The 17,319-nt window shown below is 36.8% G+C and overlaps 1 protein-coding gene across 1 annotated transcript in view; it reads left to right on the top strand.

Moving 5' to 3' along the window:
- LOC129883488 (uncharacterized) overlaps positions 1–12,417 on the top strand; it is a gene marked incomplete at its 5' end in the record, with an annotated part of 15,603 nt that extends 3,186 nt beyond the window's left edge. Inside the window, 2 exons of the mRNA XM_055958144.1 lie at positions 11,501–11,985; positions 12,102–12,417. Coding sequence (XP_055814119.1) covers positions 11,501–11,985; positions 12,102–12,417 — 801 coding nt within the window. The remainder of the gene's footprint in view (positions 1–11,500; positions 11,986–12,101) is intronic.
- Positions 12,418–17,319: the final 4,902 nt, after the last annotated feature.

The raw sequence follows: 17,319 nt of genomic DNA, 5'->3' as shown, positions 1-17,319 counted from the left end.
ACTGTTTCCGATTACCAAGTTAAGACTTATCTAGGCCAAAATAGAGGGAGATAGGCAACCCCAAATGCCAAGAGCTCACCCAAGTCTCCAAAATCCAAGAGCTACTCCGCACGATATCTAAATCAATAGTGAAAACCCGTATCTGCAGGGTGCAGAAGCGTAGTATGAGTACGACTAAGTGGCACTTAGTAGGCATCGGCCGACTAAGCTCCAAAGATAAAGAAAGTATAAAGAACATGTAAGCAAGAAGTATATATCACAAGTGACTATCAATAATAATACGGAAACCTGCAATAAGAAACATTAGATATAAGAAAGAGAGTGAAAATAGGAAACAAGCAAGAACGTACCTGATGGCACCAGCCCAAGACCTAAACACGATGACACACTATGAAAGGTGAACAACTAAGTGTTGTTATGCCCTATTTTTACTTAAATTAGATAAAGCACAACTTATAGACTCTAAAAAGATTAATTATTGTATAGAGTCGCCACCTAATTAATTAAGGAAAATAAGGAAACCTATCTGATGTATGACATGTATGATTCACGTTTTTATCTACGAAAAAATCAGTTTAGATTCTAGGTAAGGGTTTACTTTATTTCAAAGGGAAGGTGTTAGCCATCCTTCGAAGTCCACGAAATGTGGTACCCGGCTAGACTTAATTTAACAAAAAGGGAGGGGATAAAATTATTATTTGCAAGTATAACACACATATATATAAAGAAATATGTACTAAAATTGTATAAAAATATATGCATAAAAGAGTATGTATCAAGTAAGTAATGTATATTATCGTCAACTATGTGTATGAAAATATGAAAAAGATGATATAAATGTATATAAATAAAAAGTTGTTTTTTGTGCAATATTAAAAAAAAATTCCTTTATTAGTATGAAAAAAAGGGGAACTCTTTTACCATATAAAAAAAAACTCTTTTGTAGTGTGTGAAAAGAAAAATATTTCTTTTATAGAAGAAAAAAAGTATTCTCAAATAACATTTTTAACTTACAATATCAATGAGAGGATAAATTATGAAAAATATTTTTAAGAAAAAAGATTATTTAATATTATCTAAAAATATGAATTAACTGATTAAATAGTTAAATCAATTAAATTTCTTTATGTAAGTATTTACGGCTTAAGTTTTGCCTAACATCAATAATATACACAATAATAAATTAGAAATAATATTCGAACTTCATTAAATTCGAATAGCTTCCTCGGAAAGAAACTCTAGGTTGGGTACCTATAAAGACAATCAGTAGAAGTATTATTAAGGTATAAATAATAATAACAATAATAATAATAATAATAATAATAATAATAACAATAATAACTAAAATAAAATCTGTCTTATAAAAATGGGAGGCCTTGAAAATCGATAGTAATTTCCTCATCGGCCAGTTTTGATATAAAGTGCATATGTCGAATACAAAATCATATAAGATTAATAATAGATTGTCATACCCCGGGAGGGTACCCTAGGCGTGGCCGGCACTCGAAGGCCATTTCTGACCTCCAAGCGAACCACCTGATCCAGTCACACATTCAATCAATCACATTTTCTTAGCGGATAACTCAATTAAAGAAATACTATTCATATATATAGGGCCGAAGGCCAAACATTTACAACCCAACAAGGCAATAAAATAAGACTCCATAAAATAATTGTTCGACCTCCCCACACTCCAGTCTATGAAGCCTCTATCACAGTCTAAGAGGTGTCAATGACAAGTTCATGGCTACCAACAATCAAAGTAAAGGAAATGTCAACAAAACTGTACATGAAGGCTCAACATCCTCCGGAAACTAGGAGGACTCACCAGCTAGCTGAGAGTGTATGTGGATCTTCAACGGAGCGCCGGTTGATGACCTCTGGTACCTGTCTCTGCATCATGAAATGATGCAGGCCAAATGGAGTCAGTACATGGAATGTACGAGTATGTAAAATGGCCGGAGGAAACAACATCAAGAAAGCATCAATATCAACTCAGGATATTAACTCATATATATATATATATATATATATATATATACATAACAACTCACTCAAATGTCCTAAGTCCAACAAGAATAGTTTAGACAGGACTAACTCATAAGCCACTTAACTCAATTGACTCGGAGCACTATCAAGGCCTAAATGGGAGTTTCTCTTAACCGACAACCATCACCTATGAGCTGGTGATAGTACAACAATCAGACGTTGTTGCCACGTCCATCCATACCTTGCCAAGGCATGAACGCCTCCCTAATCATGGATACCATCGATTAGTCAATTCCTATCATTTCAGGACAGTAAAATGGGAAATATCCAACTCTAACGGTTCGATCCCATGGGAAGCATCCGACTTTAACAATTCCATCTCTACCTACGTTGGCGGCGTAGTTTCTGGGGTTCGAGTATGGACTATACTCTTGCCCGCTTCGGTGCTCGATACTCCTCCCATGACTCTATGCTCATAAGACTCCCTCCAATCATCTCAAACAAGCCCTCACGGCTAGTCTCATGTGGAACATTTCCCACTCATAAACTCTATCCTCATTCTTAACTCAATTTGAGTCATAATGGCAAGTCTCATTTAGGACCTTGTCCACTCGTCAATTCTATCCTCCAATTAACTCAATCAACTCATATCGACAAGTCTCATTACAACCTTTTCAACTCATCACTCTACCATGATCAAATCTCTCTCAATCACACTATCCGACCAATCTCAATCATATCTTTCAAGAGAAATTTAAAAGCACATTAATAACCACATATAGATATAACCAATCATTTACTCTATTCGTTTGAGAAATCTTTGAGACTCATCACAACTCAAGACTTTAAATCACACTTTATAATAGGTAACATTTCTTAGGAAAATAACCTCTTTGATCATAATCCACATAGTTAAGGAGATTAATAAAACACATTTAACAACTTCATCTTCATCGACTCATACTCACATAAAGGCTAAATTTAGGAACTCCTTGGCTCAACAACATCAACACATATAGAATCAAATACATAGGGGACAAAGTTCATACAAGCATAAACCATACCAAGAAACTCTATTTTTATGAACATCTAACCTCAAAGCAAGAGTAGGGCACATGGGTGGACTCAACCCATATTTTGGATAGACTTACATACCTTAGTGAAGACTTGAAGAAAATCTTGTGGTTGGATCTTCAATGGAGGACTCAAATCTTGAAGCTCTTGGACTCCTTTTTGTTGGAAATAGAGAAAAAGGAGAAAAGAGAGAGAAGCTAGGGCTTTTTAGAGAGAGGATGAGGCTGCAAAACGTGTTCCCAAAAGACCAAGGGTGACATATATATAATTTGGGTAAGTTCCCAAATTGCCCCTCCTCAAAAGTTCTGAAAATAGGCTAAAAACGCACCTGGCGCGAGGAAATTTGGCCTGAAAAACCTTGAAAAACTTTTAGTGGCGCGCCGCGCCAGAGCTCAAACTACTGAGGCATGTTTCTGGCACGATAGTGGTGCGTCGCGCCACTGCGGCGCCAAGCCCATTTCCTCAGCAGTTGCAACCCAGGCCAAAAAAATTGAAATTCCTGCCGTGCTAGTTCATCTTAGGATCGTCATATCTTTTGACTCCAAAATTCAAAATTTACGTTCTTGGTGGCGTTGGAAAGAAGACTCAACGACCCTTACTTAGATAGGTAGTGGTCCCACCTAGATTGACGTCCTTCAAAAGATAAGGTCGTCAAAAGTCGACCCTTATATGAACTCATCCTAAACTTAGCCACGACGGATCTTTTGGTCTTAGCTCGGTCCTAGGGGTCCTTGGTGACCCCACATCACCTCTAACACTACTCAGTCCCTCAGAGACTCTTCTTAACTTACGAATATACTTCAAGATACTCGGGTTCGACCCATTCCGAACACAAGAAGGGTCCGAATCTTTGGAAAAATTTTAAGGGGTGTTACATTATCTCCCCCTTGGGATCATTCGTCCTCGAATAACGAGAAATCAAAAATAGACTCGGGGTGCAAATCACAGTCAAAACTCAGTCATTCAATCAGTCAAATTCTCAATCAATTATCAATCAAGACTCAAGAAGGCACAAATGAATTCAAGTCAAGGAAATGGTCATTACCTTCAACATTCTCCTCGGTAGGCACGAATAGATGGGGATATTTACATTTCATAGATTCCTCCGCTTCCCATATGGCTTCCTCAACAAATTGGTTTCTCCACAAGACTTTGACTGAGGTGACTTCTTTGTTCCTTAGTTTGCGAATTTGGCGATCAAGAATTTGGACCGGAACCTCTTCATAGGATAAGCTATCCTTAATTCCAATGCTATCAATGGGGACTACCAATGAGGGATCGCCCAAGCACTTTTTCAACATCGAAACGTGGAATACCAGATGAATAGAGGCTAGCTCTGAAGGCAACTCCAACTCATAAGCAGCACTCCCAATCCGCCTCAAGATCTGGTAAGGACCAATATATCGAGGACTAAGCTTTCCCTTCTTTCCAAACCTCATGACACCCTTCATGGGTGATACTTTCAAATACACCCAATCATCCACCTCAAACTCTAAGTCTCTCCTCCTCACATTGATGTAAGATTTTTTGCGGCTTTGGGATGTCTTTAGCCTCTCTCGAATATCTCGCACCTTCTCCATGGCTTGATAAACAAGGTTAGGCCCAATTAACTCAGCTTCACCAACTTCAAACCACCCAATGGGAGATCTAAACCTCCTCCCATACAAGGCTTTATAAGGAGCCATTTGAATGCTTACATGATAGCTATTGTTGTATGCAAACTCTATGAGAGGTAAGTGATCATCCCAATTTCCCTTGAAGTCAAGCACACATGCCCTCAACATATCTTCCAATATCTGGATGGTGCGCTTTGCTTGGCCATCTATCTGGGGATGGAAGGTTGTACTCAAGTTCAGCCTCGAACCTAATCCCTTCTGAAAGGATTTCCAAAATTGGGAAGTGAATTGAGCTCCTCTGTCTGAGATGATAGACAAAGGGACCCCATGCAATCTGACGACCTCCTGTATATACAACTTTGCATAATCTTCTACGGTATCAGTAGTCTTAACCGCCAAGAAGTGAGCTAATTTCGTCATTCTATCCACAATCACCCAAATAGAATCATGTTGCTTTCGGGACTTCGGCAAGCCTATAATAAAGTCCATGTTGATCATCTCCCACTTCCATTCTGGAATTTCTATGTTTTGGGCTAAACCACATGGTCTTTGATGCTCAACCTTCACCTGTTGGCAATTCGGGCATTTGGAAATGAATTCTCCAATATCTCTCTTCATCCCACTCCACCAATAGATTTCCCTCAAGTCATGGTACATTTTTGTAGAGCCTGGATGAATAGAGTATCTGGAACTATGCGCTTCGGCCATAATCCTCCCTCGAACATCATCGACATCAGGTACACACAATCTACCTTGGTAGTTTAACACACTATCTCCCCCTTTGGTGAAAACCATCACCCCTTGTTTGTGAACCACTTCCTTCAACCGAAGGAGGACGGGGTCCTGATCTTTTTTCTCCTTTACCTCTGCTACAAGTGAGGGCGTAGCCCCATCTCAAATGTTTACTCCACCTTCATTATTCTCTTCGAGTCGAACTCCCAATCGGACTAATCTATGTACTTCCTTCACCAATTCCCTCATTCCCTCCTCCACATGGACAGTGCTACACATAGACAACCTGCTAAGAGCATCAGCAACAACATTAGCTTTACCTGGATGGTAGAGGATTCTCATGTCGTAGTCCTTGAGCAGCTCAAGCCATATCCTTTGCCTCAGGTTGAGTTCCCTCTGGCTAAAGACATATTGCAAGCTCTTGTGATCGGTGAATACGTCGACATGCACTCCATACAAGTAGTGGCGCCAGATTTTAAGCGTGAATACCACAGCTGCCAGCTCAAGGTCATGAGTTGGGTAATTCTTCTCATGAACCTTAAGTTGTCTCGAAGCATAGGCTATCACCTTTCCCTTCTACATCAGTACACATCCTAACCCGATTCTAGATACATCATAATAGACCACAAAGCCCTCTGTCCCATCGGGCAGAGTCAAGACAGGAGCAGTGGTTAGCTTGGCCTTCAGTTTCAGGAAACTCTCCTCACAAGCATCGGACCATTAGAACTTAGCCTTCTTTTGGGTCAGCTTAGTCAATGGTGATGATATGGATGAGAATCCCTCTACAAACCTTCGATAATACCCGGCCAAACCCAGGAAGCTCCTTATCTCTGTCGGGGACGTGGGTCTAGGCCAATTCTTCACAGCTTCAATTTTCTGAGCATCAACCTGAATACCATCTCCAGATACAATGTGGCCTAGGAAGGCCACTGATGCAAGCCAAAATTCGCATTTGGAGAACTTTGCATACAGTACCTGGTCTCTCAAAGTTTGTAAAACAACTCTAAGATGATAGGCGTGCTCCTCTTCATTCTTGGAGTAGACCAGAATATCATCTATGAATACAATCACAAATATATTGAGATATGGTTTAAACACTCGGTTCATGAGATTCATGAAAGCTGTGGGGGCATTAGTCAGCCCAAAGGACATGACCAAAAATTCGAAGTGGCCATAACAAGTCCGGAAAGCAGTCTTCGGAATATCACATTCTCTCACCTTCAACTGGTGGTAGCCGGATCTCAAGTCTATCTTTGAGAAACAAGTAGCACCCTGAAGTTGATCGAATAAGTCGTCTATTCTGGGGAGAGGGTATTTGTTCTTTACGGTGACCTTATTCAGCTGCCTGTAGTCAATACACATTCTAAGGGACCCATCTTTCTTCCGCACAAATAGGACCGGAGTACCCCATGGTGAGACACTCGGCCTAATGAATCCCTTGTCTAACAAGTCTTTCAGCTGCTCCTTCAACTCCTTCAACTTAGTCGGAGCTATTCTATAGGGAGGGATCGAGATAGGTTGGGTATCAGGAAGAATATCAATCCCGAAATCGATCTCCCTATCAGGAGGGACTCCAGCAAGATCTTCAGGAAAGACATCCGGAAACTCGTTGATAATCGGAACCGACTCCAGGGATGGAGACTCGATATTGTCATTTTTCACTCGGACAAGGTGATAAATGCACCCTTTTGAGATTAGCTTCCTGGCCCTAAGGTAAGAAATAAACTTACCCTTAGGCATAACAGGACTGCCCCTCCACTCTAAGACAGCTTCGTTCAGAAATTTGAACTTGACAACCTAAGTTCTACAATCAATAGAGGCATAGCAGACATAAAGCCAGTCCATGCCAAGGATCACATTAAAATAAACCATGTCCAACTCAACTAAGTCGGCCAAGGTATCCCTTTGATGAATTGACACAGTGCAATCTCTATAAACTCTCTCAGCTAAGATAGAATCACCGACAGGAGTGGCCACACTAAAATGCTCAAGAAGACATTCAGGAATTTTATTGAATTTACTAGCCACATAAGGAGTCACAAAAGATAGGGTGGCACCCGGATCCATCAAAATATAGCAATCAAGAGAAGAGACTCGAATCATACCCGTCACGATGTTTGGAAATTTCTCCTGATCTTGGCGACTGCCCATGGCATATAGGCGGTTTGTACCTCCACTCATACCTGAAGTAGCGCCCCTCTGATTACCCCTAGCTGGCGGTATGGTGGTGGAGAATTGGGCTCTGTTCCCCCATGCTGGACACTCCTTCTGAAGATGGTCTATTTGGCCGCATTTATAGCAACCAACCCTTCCCGCTCTGCATTCTCCCAAGTGGAGCCTACCACACTTGCTGCATGGTGGCTTCCCCCTCGTACCTTGACTTACACTAGCCTGGAATTGAGAACCCTGGGGTCTGAAATTCTAGCAACCTTGTCCCTGCCTATCATACCTGTTCTGCGGAATCGGTGCACTGGCAGTAGATGAGGCATAGTTGGAAGGCCTCTTCTGGAAGAAGGACATGTTGCCCTTGCTTTGCCTCTACTTATTCTGATGCCTAGCTGATCTTGCCTTTTTGCTCAGATGTTCCTCTCTGTCTTTCCTCTTCTCCTTTTCCACCTGTTGGGCGTACACTATTAACCTTGAAATATCCATATCGGAGATTAACAACGCCGCTTTTCATTCCTTCTTCACATGTCTCCCCAAACCGGAGACAAACTTCCTTATCTTTTACCTCATATCTGGGGTTATTTCGGGAGCATACCTAGACAGCTGGATGAACTTCAGGCCGTACTTCTTAACAGTCATACCCTCCTGCTTCAAATTTACAAATTCCTCCACTTTCGCTTCCCTCAATTCTCGGGGAAGGAAGTGGTCAAGAAAGGCTCCCTCAAATTCATCCCACCTAGCAGGTTCGACATCCTCGCCCCTACCTTGTTCCCATTGGTTATACCAAATGTTTGCCACATCTTTGAGTTAATAAGACACCAACTCAACCCCCTCAATTTCCGTAGCATGCATAGCTTTTAGAATTTTCTACATCTCATCAATAAAGTTTTAGGGATCTTCATCCACCTTAGAACCCGTGAATGCCAGTGGATTCATCCTCAGAAAGTCTCTAATTCTAGTGGCAGCAGATGGCTCCTGGGAACTAGAGCTGAGAGTCGGCGAACTCTGGTTACCATTTCGGGCAGCCATTAGTTGCGTGAGCATTGCAATTGCCCCTCAAAATTTTGCCTCTGATGTGGGTGCAGGTGGAGTAGCTAGCACTTGGGTTGCCTCCGAGTATCTCATAGGTCGGCCTCTAGCCCTTGCCGGGCGTGCCTCGGACTGGGGCATCTCGGCGTTGTCAATGTTTCTCTGGCTAGTCGTACGTTTAGGGGGCATTATCTGTAACGTACAAATGCATGAATTAGAAAGGAGTCTTATAGAGTTTTAACTCTATCGCACGAAGTCAGAGTATGAAAGAAGTGAAACAATTCCTAATGTCCTATAGCCTCCTTCTTATAAGTGTGGTGCACAACACACCCATAAGCAAGACTCTACTAGACACGGCTTCATAGACTCCCTAGGACACTTGAACTCTGTGCTCTGATACCATATTTGTCACGCCCTGGGAGGGTACCCTAGACGTAACCGGCACCTGAAGGCCATTTCTGACCTCCGAGAGAACCACCTGGTCCAGTCACACATTCATTCAATCACATTCTCTTAGCGAAAACTCAATTAATGAAATACTATTCATATATGGGGCCGAAGGCCAAACATTTACAACCCAACAAGACAATAAAATAAGACTCCTCAAAATAACAGTTCGACCTCCCCACACTCCAGTCTATGAAGCCTCTATCAAAGTTTAAGAGGTGCCAATGACAAGTCCATGGCTACCAACAATCAAAATAAGGAAATGTCAACAAAACTATACATGAAGGCTCAACATCCTCTGGAAACTAGGAGGACTCACCAACTAGCTGAGGGTGTATGTGGATCTTCAATGGAGCGCCGGTTGATGATCTCTAGTACCTGTCTCTGCATCATAAAACGATGTAGGCCAAATGGCGTCAGTACATGGAATGTACGAGTATGTAAAATGGCCGAATACAACGAACATCGCGGAAGAATTTATCAACTCGCGAGCTCAACTCAAGAGGAATAACAACTCAATCAAATCATATCGACAAGTCTCATTACAACCTTGTCAACTCATCAACTCTATCACAATCAATCTCTTCCAATCATACTATCCGATCAATCTCAATCACATCTCCAAAAGAAATTTAAATGCACATATATAGCATCATCTAGATATAATCAATCATTTCTTTCATCCATTTGAGAAAATCTTTGAGGCTTATCACAATTTCAAGACTTTAAATAGACATTTCATATTGAGCAACATTTTCAAGAAAATAACATCCTTTATCATGATCTACATAGTTAAGGGGATTAATAAAACATATTTAACAACTTCATCTTCATCGACTCATACTCACATAAAGGCTCAATTTAGGAACTCCTTGGCTCAACAACATCAACACATATAGAATCAAATACATAGGGGACAAAGTTCATACAAGCATAAACCATACCAAGAAACTCTATTTTCATGAACATCTAACCTCGAAGCAAGAGTAGGGCACATGGGTGGACTCAACCCATGTTTTAGATAGCCTTACATACCTTAGTGAAGACTTGAAGAAAATCTTGTGGTTGGATCTTCAATGGAGGACTCAAATCTTGAAGCTCTTGGACTCCTTTTTGTTGGAAATGGAGAAGAAGAAGAAGAGAGAGAGAAAGAAGCTCCTAGGGCTTTTTAGAGAGAGGGTGAGGCTGCAAAATGTGTTCCCAAAAGACCAAGGGTAACATATATATAATTTGGGTAAGTTCCCAAATTGCCCCTTCTCAAAAGTTCTGAAAATAGGCTAAAAATGCACCTGGCGCGATAGTGGCGCATCGCACCCTTGCAGCGCCAGACTGATTACACCTAAAACCTTCACACCTCGCAGTGGCGCGCCACGCCAGAGTACAAACTACTGAGGCATGTTTCTGGCGCGATAGTGGCGCGTCGCGCCCTTACAGCGCCAAGACCATTGTTTTGAGTTCTGGAATTTGGCCTGAAAAACCCTGCACAACTTTTAGTGGCGCGCCGCGCCAGAGCCCAAACTACTGAGGCATGTTTCTGGCGCGATAGTGGCGCATCGCGCCACTGCGGCGCCAAGCCCAGTTTTCCAGCAATTGCGACCCAAGCTTGAAAATAAAATTCCTGCTGTGCTAGTTCATCTTAGGATCGTCATATCTTTTGACTCCGAACTCCAAAATTTATGTTCTTGGTGGCGTTGGAAAGAAAACTCGATGACCTTTAATTTGATAGATCGTGGGCCACCCAGATTGACGTCCTTCAAAAGATAGGGTCGTTAAAAGTCGACCCTTATACGAACTCATCCTAAACTTAGCCACGATGGATCTTTTGGACTTAGCTCGGTCCTAGGGGTCCTTGGTGACCCCACATCACCTCTAACACTGCTCAGTCCCTCAGAGACTCATCTTAACTCATGAATATACTTCAAGATACTCGGGTTCAACCCCTCCCGAACACAAGAAGGGTCCGAATCTTTGGAAAAATTTTGAGGGGTGTTACAAGATTGCATGATGCTATTATATTTTTCAAATTTGATTTAAAGTCAGGATATTGGTAAATACAGATTTCTGAGTCTGACAAATATAAGACTGCTTTTAATGTGCCTATGGGTCAGTTTGAATGGAATGTTATGCCTTTTGGATTAATGAATGCTCTTTCTGAATTTCAAAAAATTATGAACAATATTCTTATTCCTTATACTAATTTTATTATTGTTTACATTGATGATATTCTTGTATTCTCTAAAAATATTGAATCACATTTTAGACATCTTGAATTATTTTTAAAAATTATAATTCAAAATGGATTAGTGATTTCTAAACCAAAAATATTTATTTTTCAAATAAATGTTAGATTTTTAGGTCATAATATTGAGAAAGGTAAGATTAGTCCTATAAATAGGAGTATTGAATTTGCTTCTAAATTTCCTGATATTATCATTGATAAAACCCAGTTGCAAAGATTTTTAGGAAGTTTAAATTATATATCTCCTTTTGTTAAAAATTTGGCTACAGATACTGCTATTCTGTATGATAGATTAAAAAATGATCCTAAAGCTTGGAATGATTTGCATACTACTGTTGTTAAAAATATTAAATTGAAAGTTAAAGAATTGCCTTGCCTAACTCTGGCTAATCCGAATTGGATAAAAATTGTTGAAACAGATGCTTCTGATACTGAGTATGGTGGTATTCTGACTCAATATTCTTCCATTGATAAAAAAGATTTTATTATTCAATTTTATTCTGGTAAATGGAATAACAGTCAAAAGAATTATGCGACTGTTGCAAAAGAAATTTTAGCTATTGTTAAATGCATTTTAAAATTCCAAACTGATTTATATAATCAAAAGTTTGTTATTAAAACTGATTGTCAAGCTGCTAAATTTATGTTTAATAAAGATTGTAAACATAATGTTTCTAAACAGATGTTTGCTAGGTGGAAGGCTTTATTAGCTCCATTTGATTTTAATATTGAATATAAAAAAAGGATTGAAAATAGTTTACCTCATTTTCTTACCAGAGAATATTTAAATTAACTATTTTCATGTACAGGATGCACCCGAATTGGTCCGGGTCCTCTAATAGAGGAAGAGCCCGAGGAAACCAGAATAGATTCCAATCGTTGGTCCAGATTCTAAGCCCGAATAAATTAATCGGAGCGGTTTCTACTCTAGGAACGTCGTCTTCAACAGCTGGCAATGCCAGTATTCGACCCTCCTATGAAGATTATCAAAACTATCTAAATTTTATCAATGCCGGCAATGCTGGAACTACTAGGGTAACAATGTTACCATTCAACCCACCTCTGTTGAGGATGTCACTGAAGAAGATTCCTTTGCCTCGATTATTGGCAAAACTAATAAAGTGATTTTTAATACCAATCCAAAAAAGGAAATAATTTTATATATTGACCCCAAAGATTTACAATGGAAAATCAATCCATGGGTCGTTATGAAGAGATATTTAAGCAATGCATTATTTCCAATGCAGACATATAAAACAAGATTATATTTTGAAATGATTTTGACATCTACAGGGACAGTGGAAATTACCCACAATAATACTGGAGGTCCCAATAAATCTTATTTTACTTATTCTAAGATTATTATTAAAAGATTAATTTTACCGAAAGAATGAGGTTTGAGTACTCTTAAAGACTCCCAATATATTCACCCCACAGCAAAAACAAGCGTGAATTTTAATTATTGGGATTATGTGGAAGCATTTACCAAAACTCTCTATTATGAGAATGATAACCATAAACACTCATGGTTCATCAAAATTTGTGCCAAGGTTTTCAGGAGTACTACCATCCCTACTTGGTTTGTAAAGTGGTGGTATTTTTTCGGACCCACTAACACAATTCTTCCTTCAATTTTTCTAGACCAATTTACTCCTTGGCTTGAAGCCATTCCCAAGATTTCAAAACTGGACAAAGAAGATAGACTATATCCAGGAACTCCTCTAATGAATTTTTTTATGGAATTTTCTATCCCATGGATTTTTAAATGGACTGTTGAAGTTAACTCTGATTCAGATGGAGTCCCGTGTCTATACAGATTATTCCATACCAAGTTTTGGTCCAAATTGACCCAGAAAGACCAAAATGGCAACTTTATGGCCAGGATTTATTAAATGATATTGGAGAAGCCATTATTAAATATGGCAGATTTGATAAAATTAAAATCTCTAAAGAAGATAGCCATTTTGCTAAAGTTTCCAAGAAACTACAGATTAAATAGGGCGGATTATTCATCCAAAAAGAACTTGTTGCCGCTTATATGGAACAAGTAAAAAGAGATATTCAGAACCAGTTTGGTAGTGATAATGATTCCATGAGAGACAATTCTGAAGAAAATGATTTCAATGATGCCCAAAGCATACACAGCACAGCCTCCAGTGAGATTCTGGAAATTATTAAAAAGGCTGAAGAAGAAATTTTGTAGTACAAAAACAAAAAGAAAATTTAATTGAACTGCATAGAAAGGGACAGGCCGACTAACAGACAGATTTTTGATGGCCAGAACAGTAGATTTCACTATATCAACAGTAAATTTACTATTGAAACATTGAAAAAAGGGTCCTTACTGTATATTTTTACTGTTTGGAACTGTGTACTTTTTGACTTTTGCACATTTTACTATGCATCTTTTTTTATTATAAATGGGTTCAGGTTTTAGAACCCCTTTTCTTCTACCTTCTCTCTACTTCCTCTCTCTACACTTCTTTATTGTAACATATCTCTGTAATACTATTGTATAATAAATAAAGAAGTTTGAAGTTTGGTTACAACCCCAGAAAACTGGTGGTGTTCCAGGTACCCTTTCTTTCTTACTTTTATTTAATTTTTGTATAACTTAGACCCATGATGGGCTAAGTATTTAAGTGTTAAATAATAATTAATATAGGTTGTTAGAATATAAAGTGCCAATGACTCTAAAATAAGAGCTTCTCTTTAATGGGTTACGGTTTTAATCAGGTTAAAGTTAAAATAATTTTATAGTAAACTAAGCTTAAACCATGGAGATGGTAAGCCCTAAGAGGGGTGTTCGCGACATGGTTAGTAATGGATTAATTGAGTTAGAAACCTTGTAATTCCGTTGGTAAGTCCTGTATGGCTGATGATATCGCCTAGGGATGTTCCCGATTGAGTTTCAAACAATTAATTCACAGTTTACATAAAATACATTTGATTTTGTAAAAATTGCCAAATTATGTAAAAAAATCCAATAACCCCTAAGGTCCTATAATAATAATATAAATAATAATATAAATAATATAAATAATAATAATAATAATAATAATAGTAATAGTAATAGTAATAATAATAGTAATATTAATAATAATAATAATAATAATAATAGTAATAGTAATAATAATAATAACAACAACAACAACAACAATAATAATAATAATAATAATAATAATACATGCGTTGAATGGAATACTATTAATAAAATCCATGGCAATTTCTCTTATTTTAGAGTCATTAAATAAAATCAATTCCTTTTTTGAATTTATTTCAAAAATCTCTTTATCCAATTTGCCAATAACCAAGGCAAAAGAATCTTCATCAGTGTAATCCTCAACAGAGGTGGGTTGACTGGCAACATTATTACCCCCAATAGTTCCAACATTGCTGGCATTGATAAAATTTAGGAAATTTTGATAATCTTGGTAGGAAGATCGAATACTGGCATTGCTAGCTGTTGCAGACGACGCTCCTGGAGAAATTGCTCCTGAAAGTAATCTGTTTGGGCTTGGAATTTGCCCTAGTGACTTAAATTTGTTTCCATATTGGGGTCGGGCTTTTCCTCTATTAGAGGACCCGGACCAATTGGGATACATCCTGTACATGTAAATAGTTAATTTAAATATTTTCTAGTAAGAAAATTAGGTAAACTATTTTCAATCCCTTTTTTATATTCAATATTTAAAATCAAAAGGGGCTAATAAGGCTTGCCACCTTGCAAACTTTTGTTTAGAAACATTATGTTTATAATCTTTATTAAACATAAATTTAGCAGCTTGGCAATCAGTTTTAATTAAAAACTTTTGGTTATATAAATCAGTTTGGAATTTTAAAACACATTTAACAATAGCTAGAATTTCTTTTGCTACAGTCGCATAATTTTTCTGACTATTATTCCATTTGTTAGAATAAAATTGAATAATAAAATCTTTTTTATCAATCGAAGAATACTGAGTTAAAATACCTCCATAACCAATATCAGAAGCATCTGTTTCAACAGTCTTTATTCAATTTGGATTAGCTAAAGTTAAACAGGATAATTTCTTTACTTTTAACTTAATATTTTTAACAACAGTGTTATGTAAATCACTCCATGCTTTAGGATTCTTTTTTAATCTATCATATAAGATAGCAGTATCCGTAGCTAAATCTTTTACAAAAGGAGAAATATAGTTTAAACAGTCTAAAAATCTCTGTAACTGAGTTTTATCAATCAAAATATCAGAAAATTTAGAAGCAAATTCAATACTCCTGTTAATAGGTCTAATCTTACCTTTTTCAATATTATGCCCTAAAAATCTGACATTTTTTTGAAAAATAAATATTTTTGGCTTAGAAATTACTAACCCATTTTGAATTACAATTTTCTGAAATAATTTGAGATGTCTAAAATGTGATTCAATATTTATAAAATACTAAAATATCATCAATATAAACAATAATAAAGTTGGTATATGGTATAAAAATATTATTCATAATTTTTTGAAATTTTGAAGGAGCATTCTTTAAACCAAATGGCATAACATTCCATTCAAATTGACTCATAGGCACATTAAAAGCAGTCTTATATTTATCTAATTCAGAAATCTGAATTTGCCAGTAACCAGACTTTAAATCAAATTTAAAAATAATAATTGTATCATGCAATATATCTAATAAATCTTTTTTGTTAGGAATGGAATATCTAATATATTTCAAAACTTTATTTAGAGGCTTATAATTGATAACTAATGTTGGAACACCTCTTTCCTGTTCAACATGTTTATTAACATAAAAAACAGTACAAGACCATGCAGAACTAGAATGTCTGATTAAATTCTTTTTTAACAAATTATCTATCTCAGTCTTGCATAATTATAAATAATCCAAATTCATTTGACAAGGTCTGGCTTTGTCGGAATATTTAATTCATCAAAGAAATCTTCATAAGGTAAAGTAACAATATATTTTTTTCTATTCCAAAAAGTACTAGGATGATCACCACAAATATTAAAAATAAACTGATTTTTTAATAAATCTATTTTTTTTTGTAATTTAGGATTTTTAAAACAACATCTATTTCCATCAGAGAAATTTCTTGTTTAATAAAATCTATTTGTTGATTCTTTAAAACTAATTTATCAATAATCTGATTAATAGACTTTGTAAATGGTCGAGTAATAAAATCTAATTGAAAATCCTTATTCTTATATGTACCAATTAATTTACTACTATCCCACCATTTTAAAGAGAAAATAGCATTCATAAATGGCACACCTAAAATAATAGGGCAAGAAATATCTTCAACAATTATAAAACTTTGTGGTAAACAAACATCATTATTACACAGAAATGACTAAGGTAATTTATAATGTAATTTCATCTTACTACCATTAGCAGATCTCAAACAATGAGTAGTCTTATCAAAATATTTGGAAGGAATAATCCCTTCCTACACACAATTAACATCAGCACCACTATTAAATAAAGCAACAAATTCTTTGCAAAAATTATAATCTATTTGCAAAGTAATATTCGCATAAAATTTCTGTGAGGTAATGATACTCAATTTTTATAAAAATTCACTGTTATCCTCAAAGCGAATATTAGTCAAAAAGTTGTTATCAGTAACTTCCAAATTAAGTTCTACCAAAATTTCTTTATTTTTTGCATCAGTTTTATTTGCTTGTAAAAGTAAATCAAAAGTTCTTGCATCTTCTAAACTAGAAATTCGTTTGTCATAAATCTTGTTTTGATTTTTTAACTGCATAATTTCTTCTTTTAAAATACTAATTTCCTGTTGTAAACCAGAAGTAGTAATTTCTTTCTTAATAAAATCTTTTTGATTTAAAATCTATTTTAAATCAGACATCGAATAATAAGTAGGTTGTCTAATAATATTAGCAGATTTTTCTTCTGCCTTATTACTACTAGAACCTTCTTCAAAAACAGTATCCAAAATCTTATTTCTCAAATCCTTATCTTTAACAGTTTTTAAAATATCAAATATTTTATCATCATCAATAACAGAAACAGTTA

The sequence above is a fragment of the Solanum dulcamara genome, chromosome 3 (assembly GCF_947179165.1).
Source record: "Solanum dulcamara chromosome 3, daSolDulc1.2, whole genome shotgun sequence".
NCBI classification, from domain to species: Eukaryota; Viridiplantae; Streptophyta; class Magnoliopsida; order Solanales; family Solanaceae; genus Solanum; species Solanum dulcamara.
Note: the sequence above shows the minus strand (reverse complement) of the source record. Positions and strands in the feature narration are given on the sequence as shown.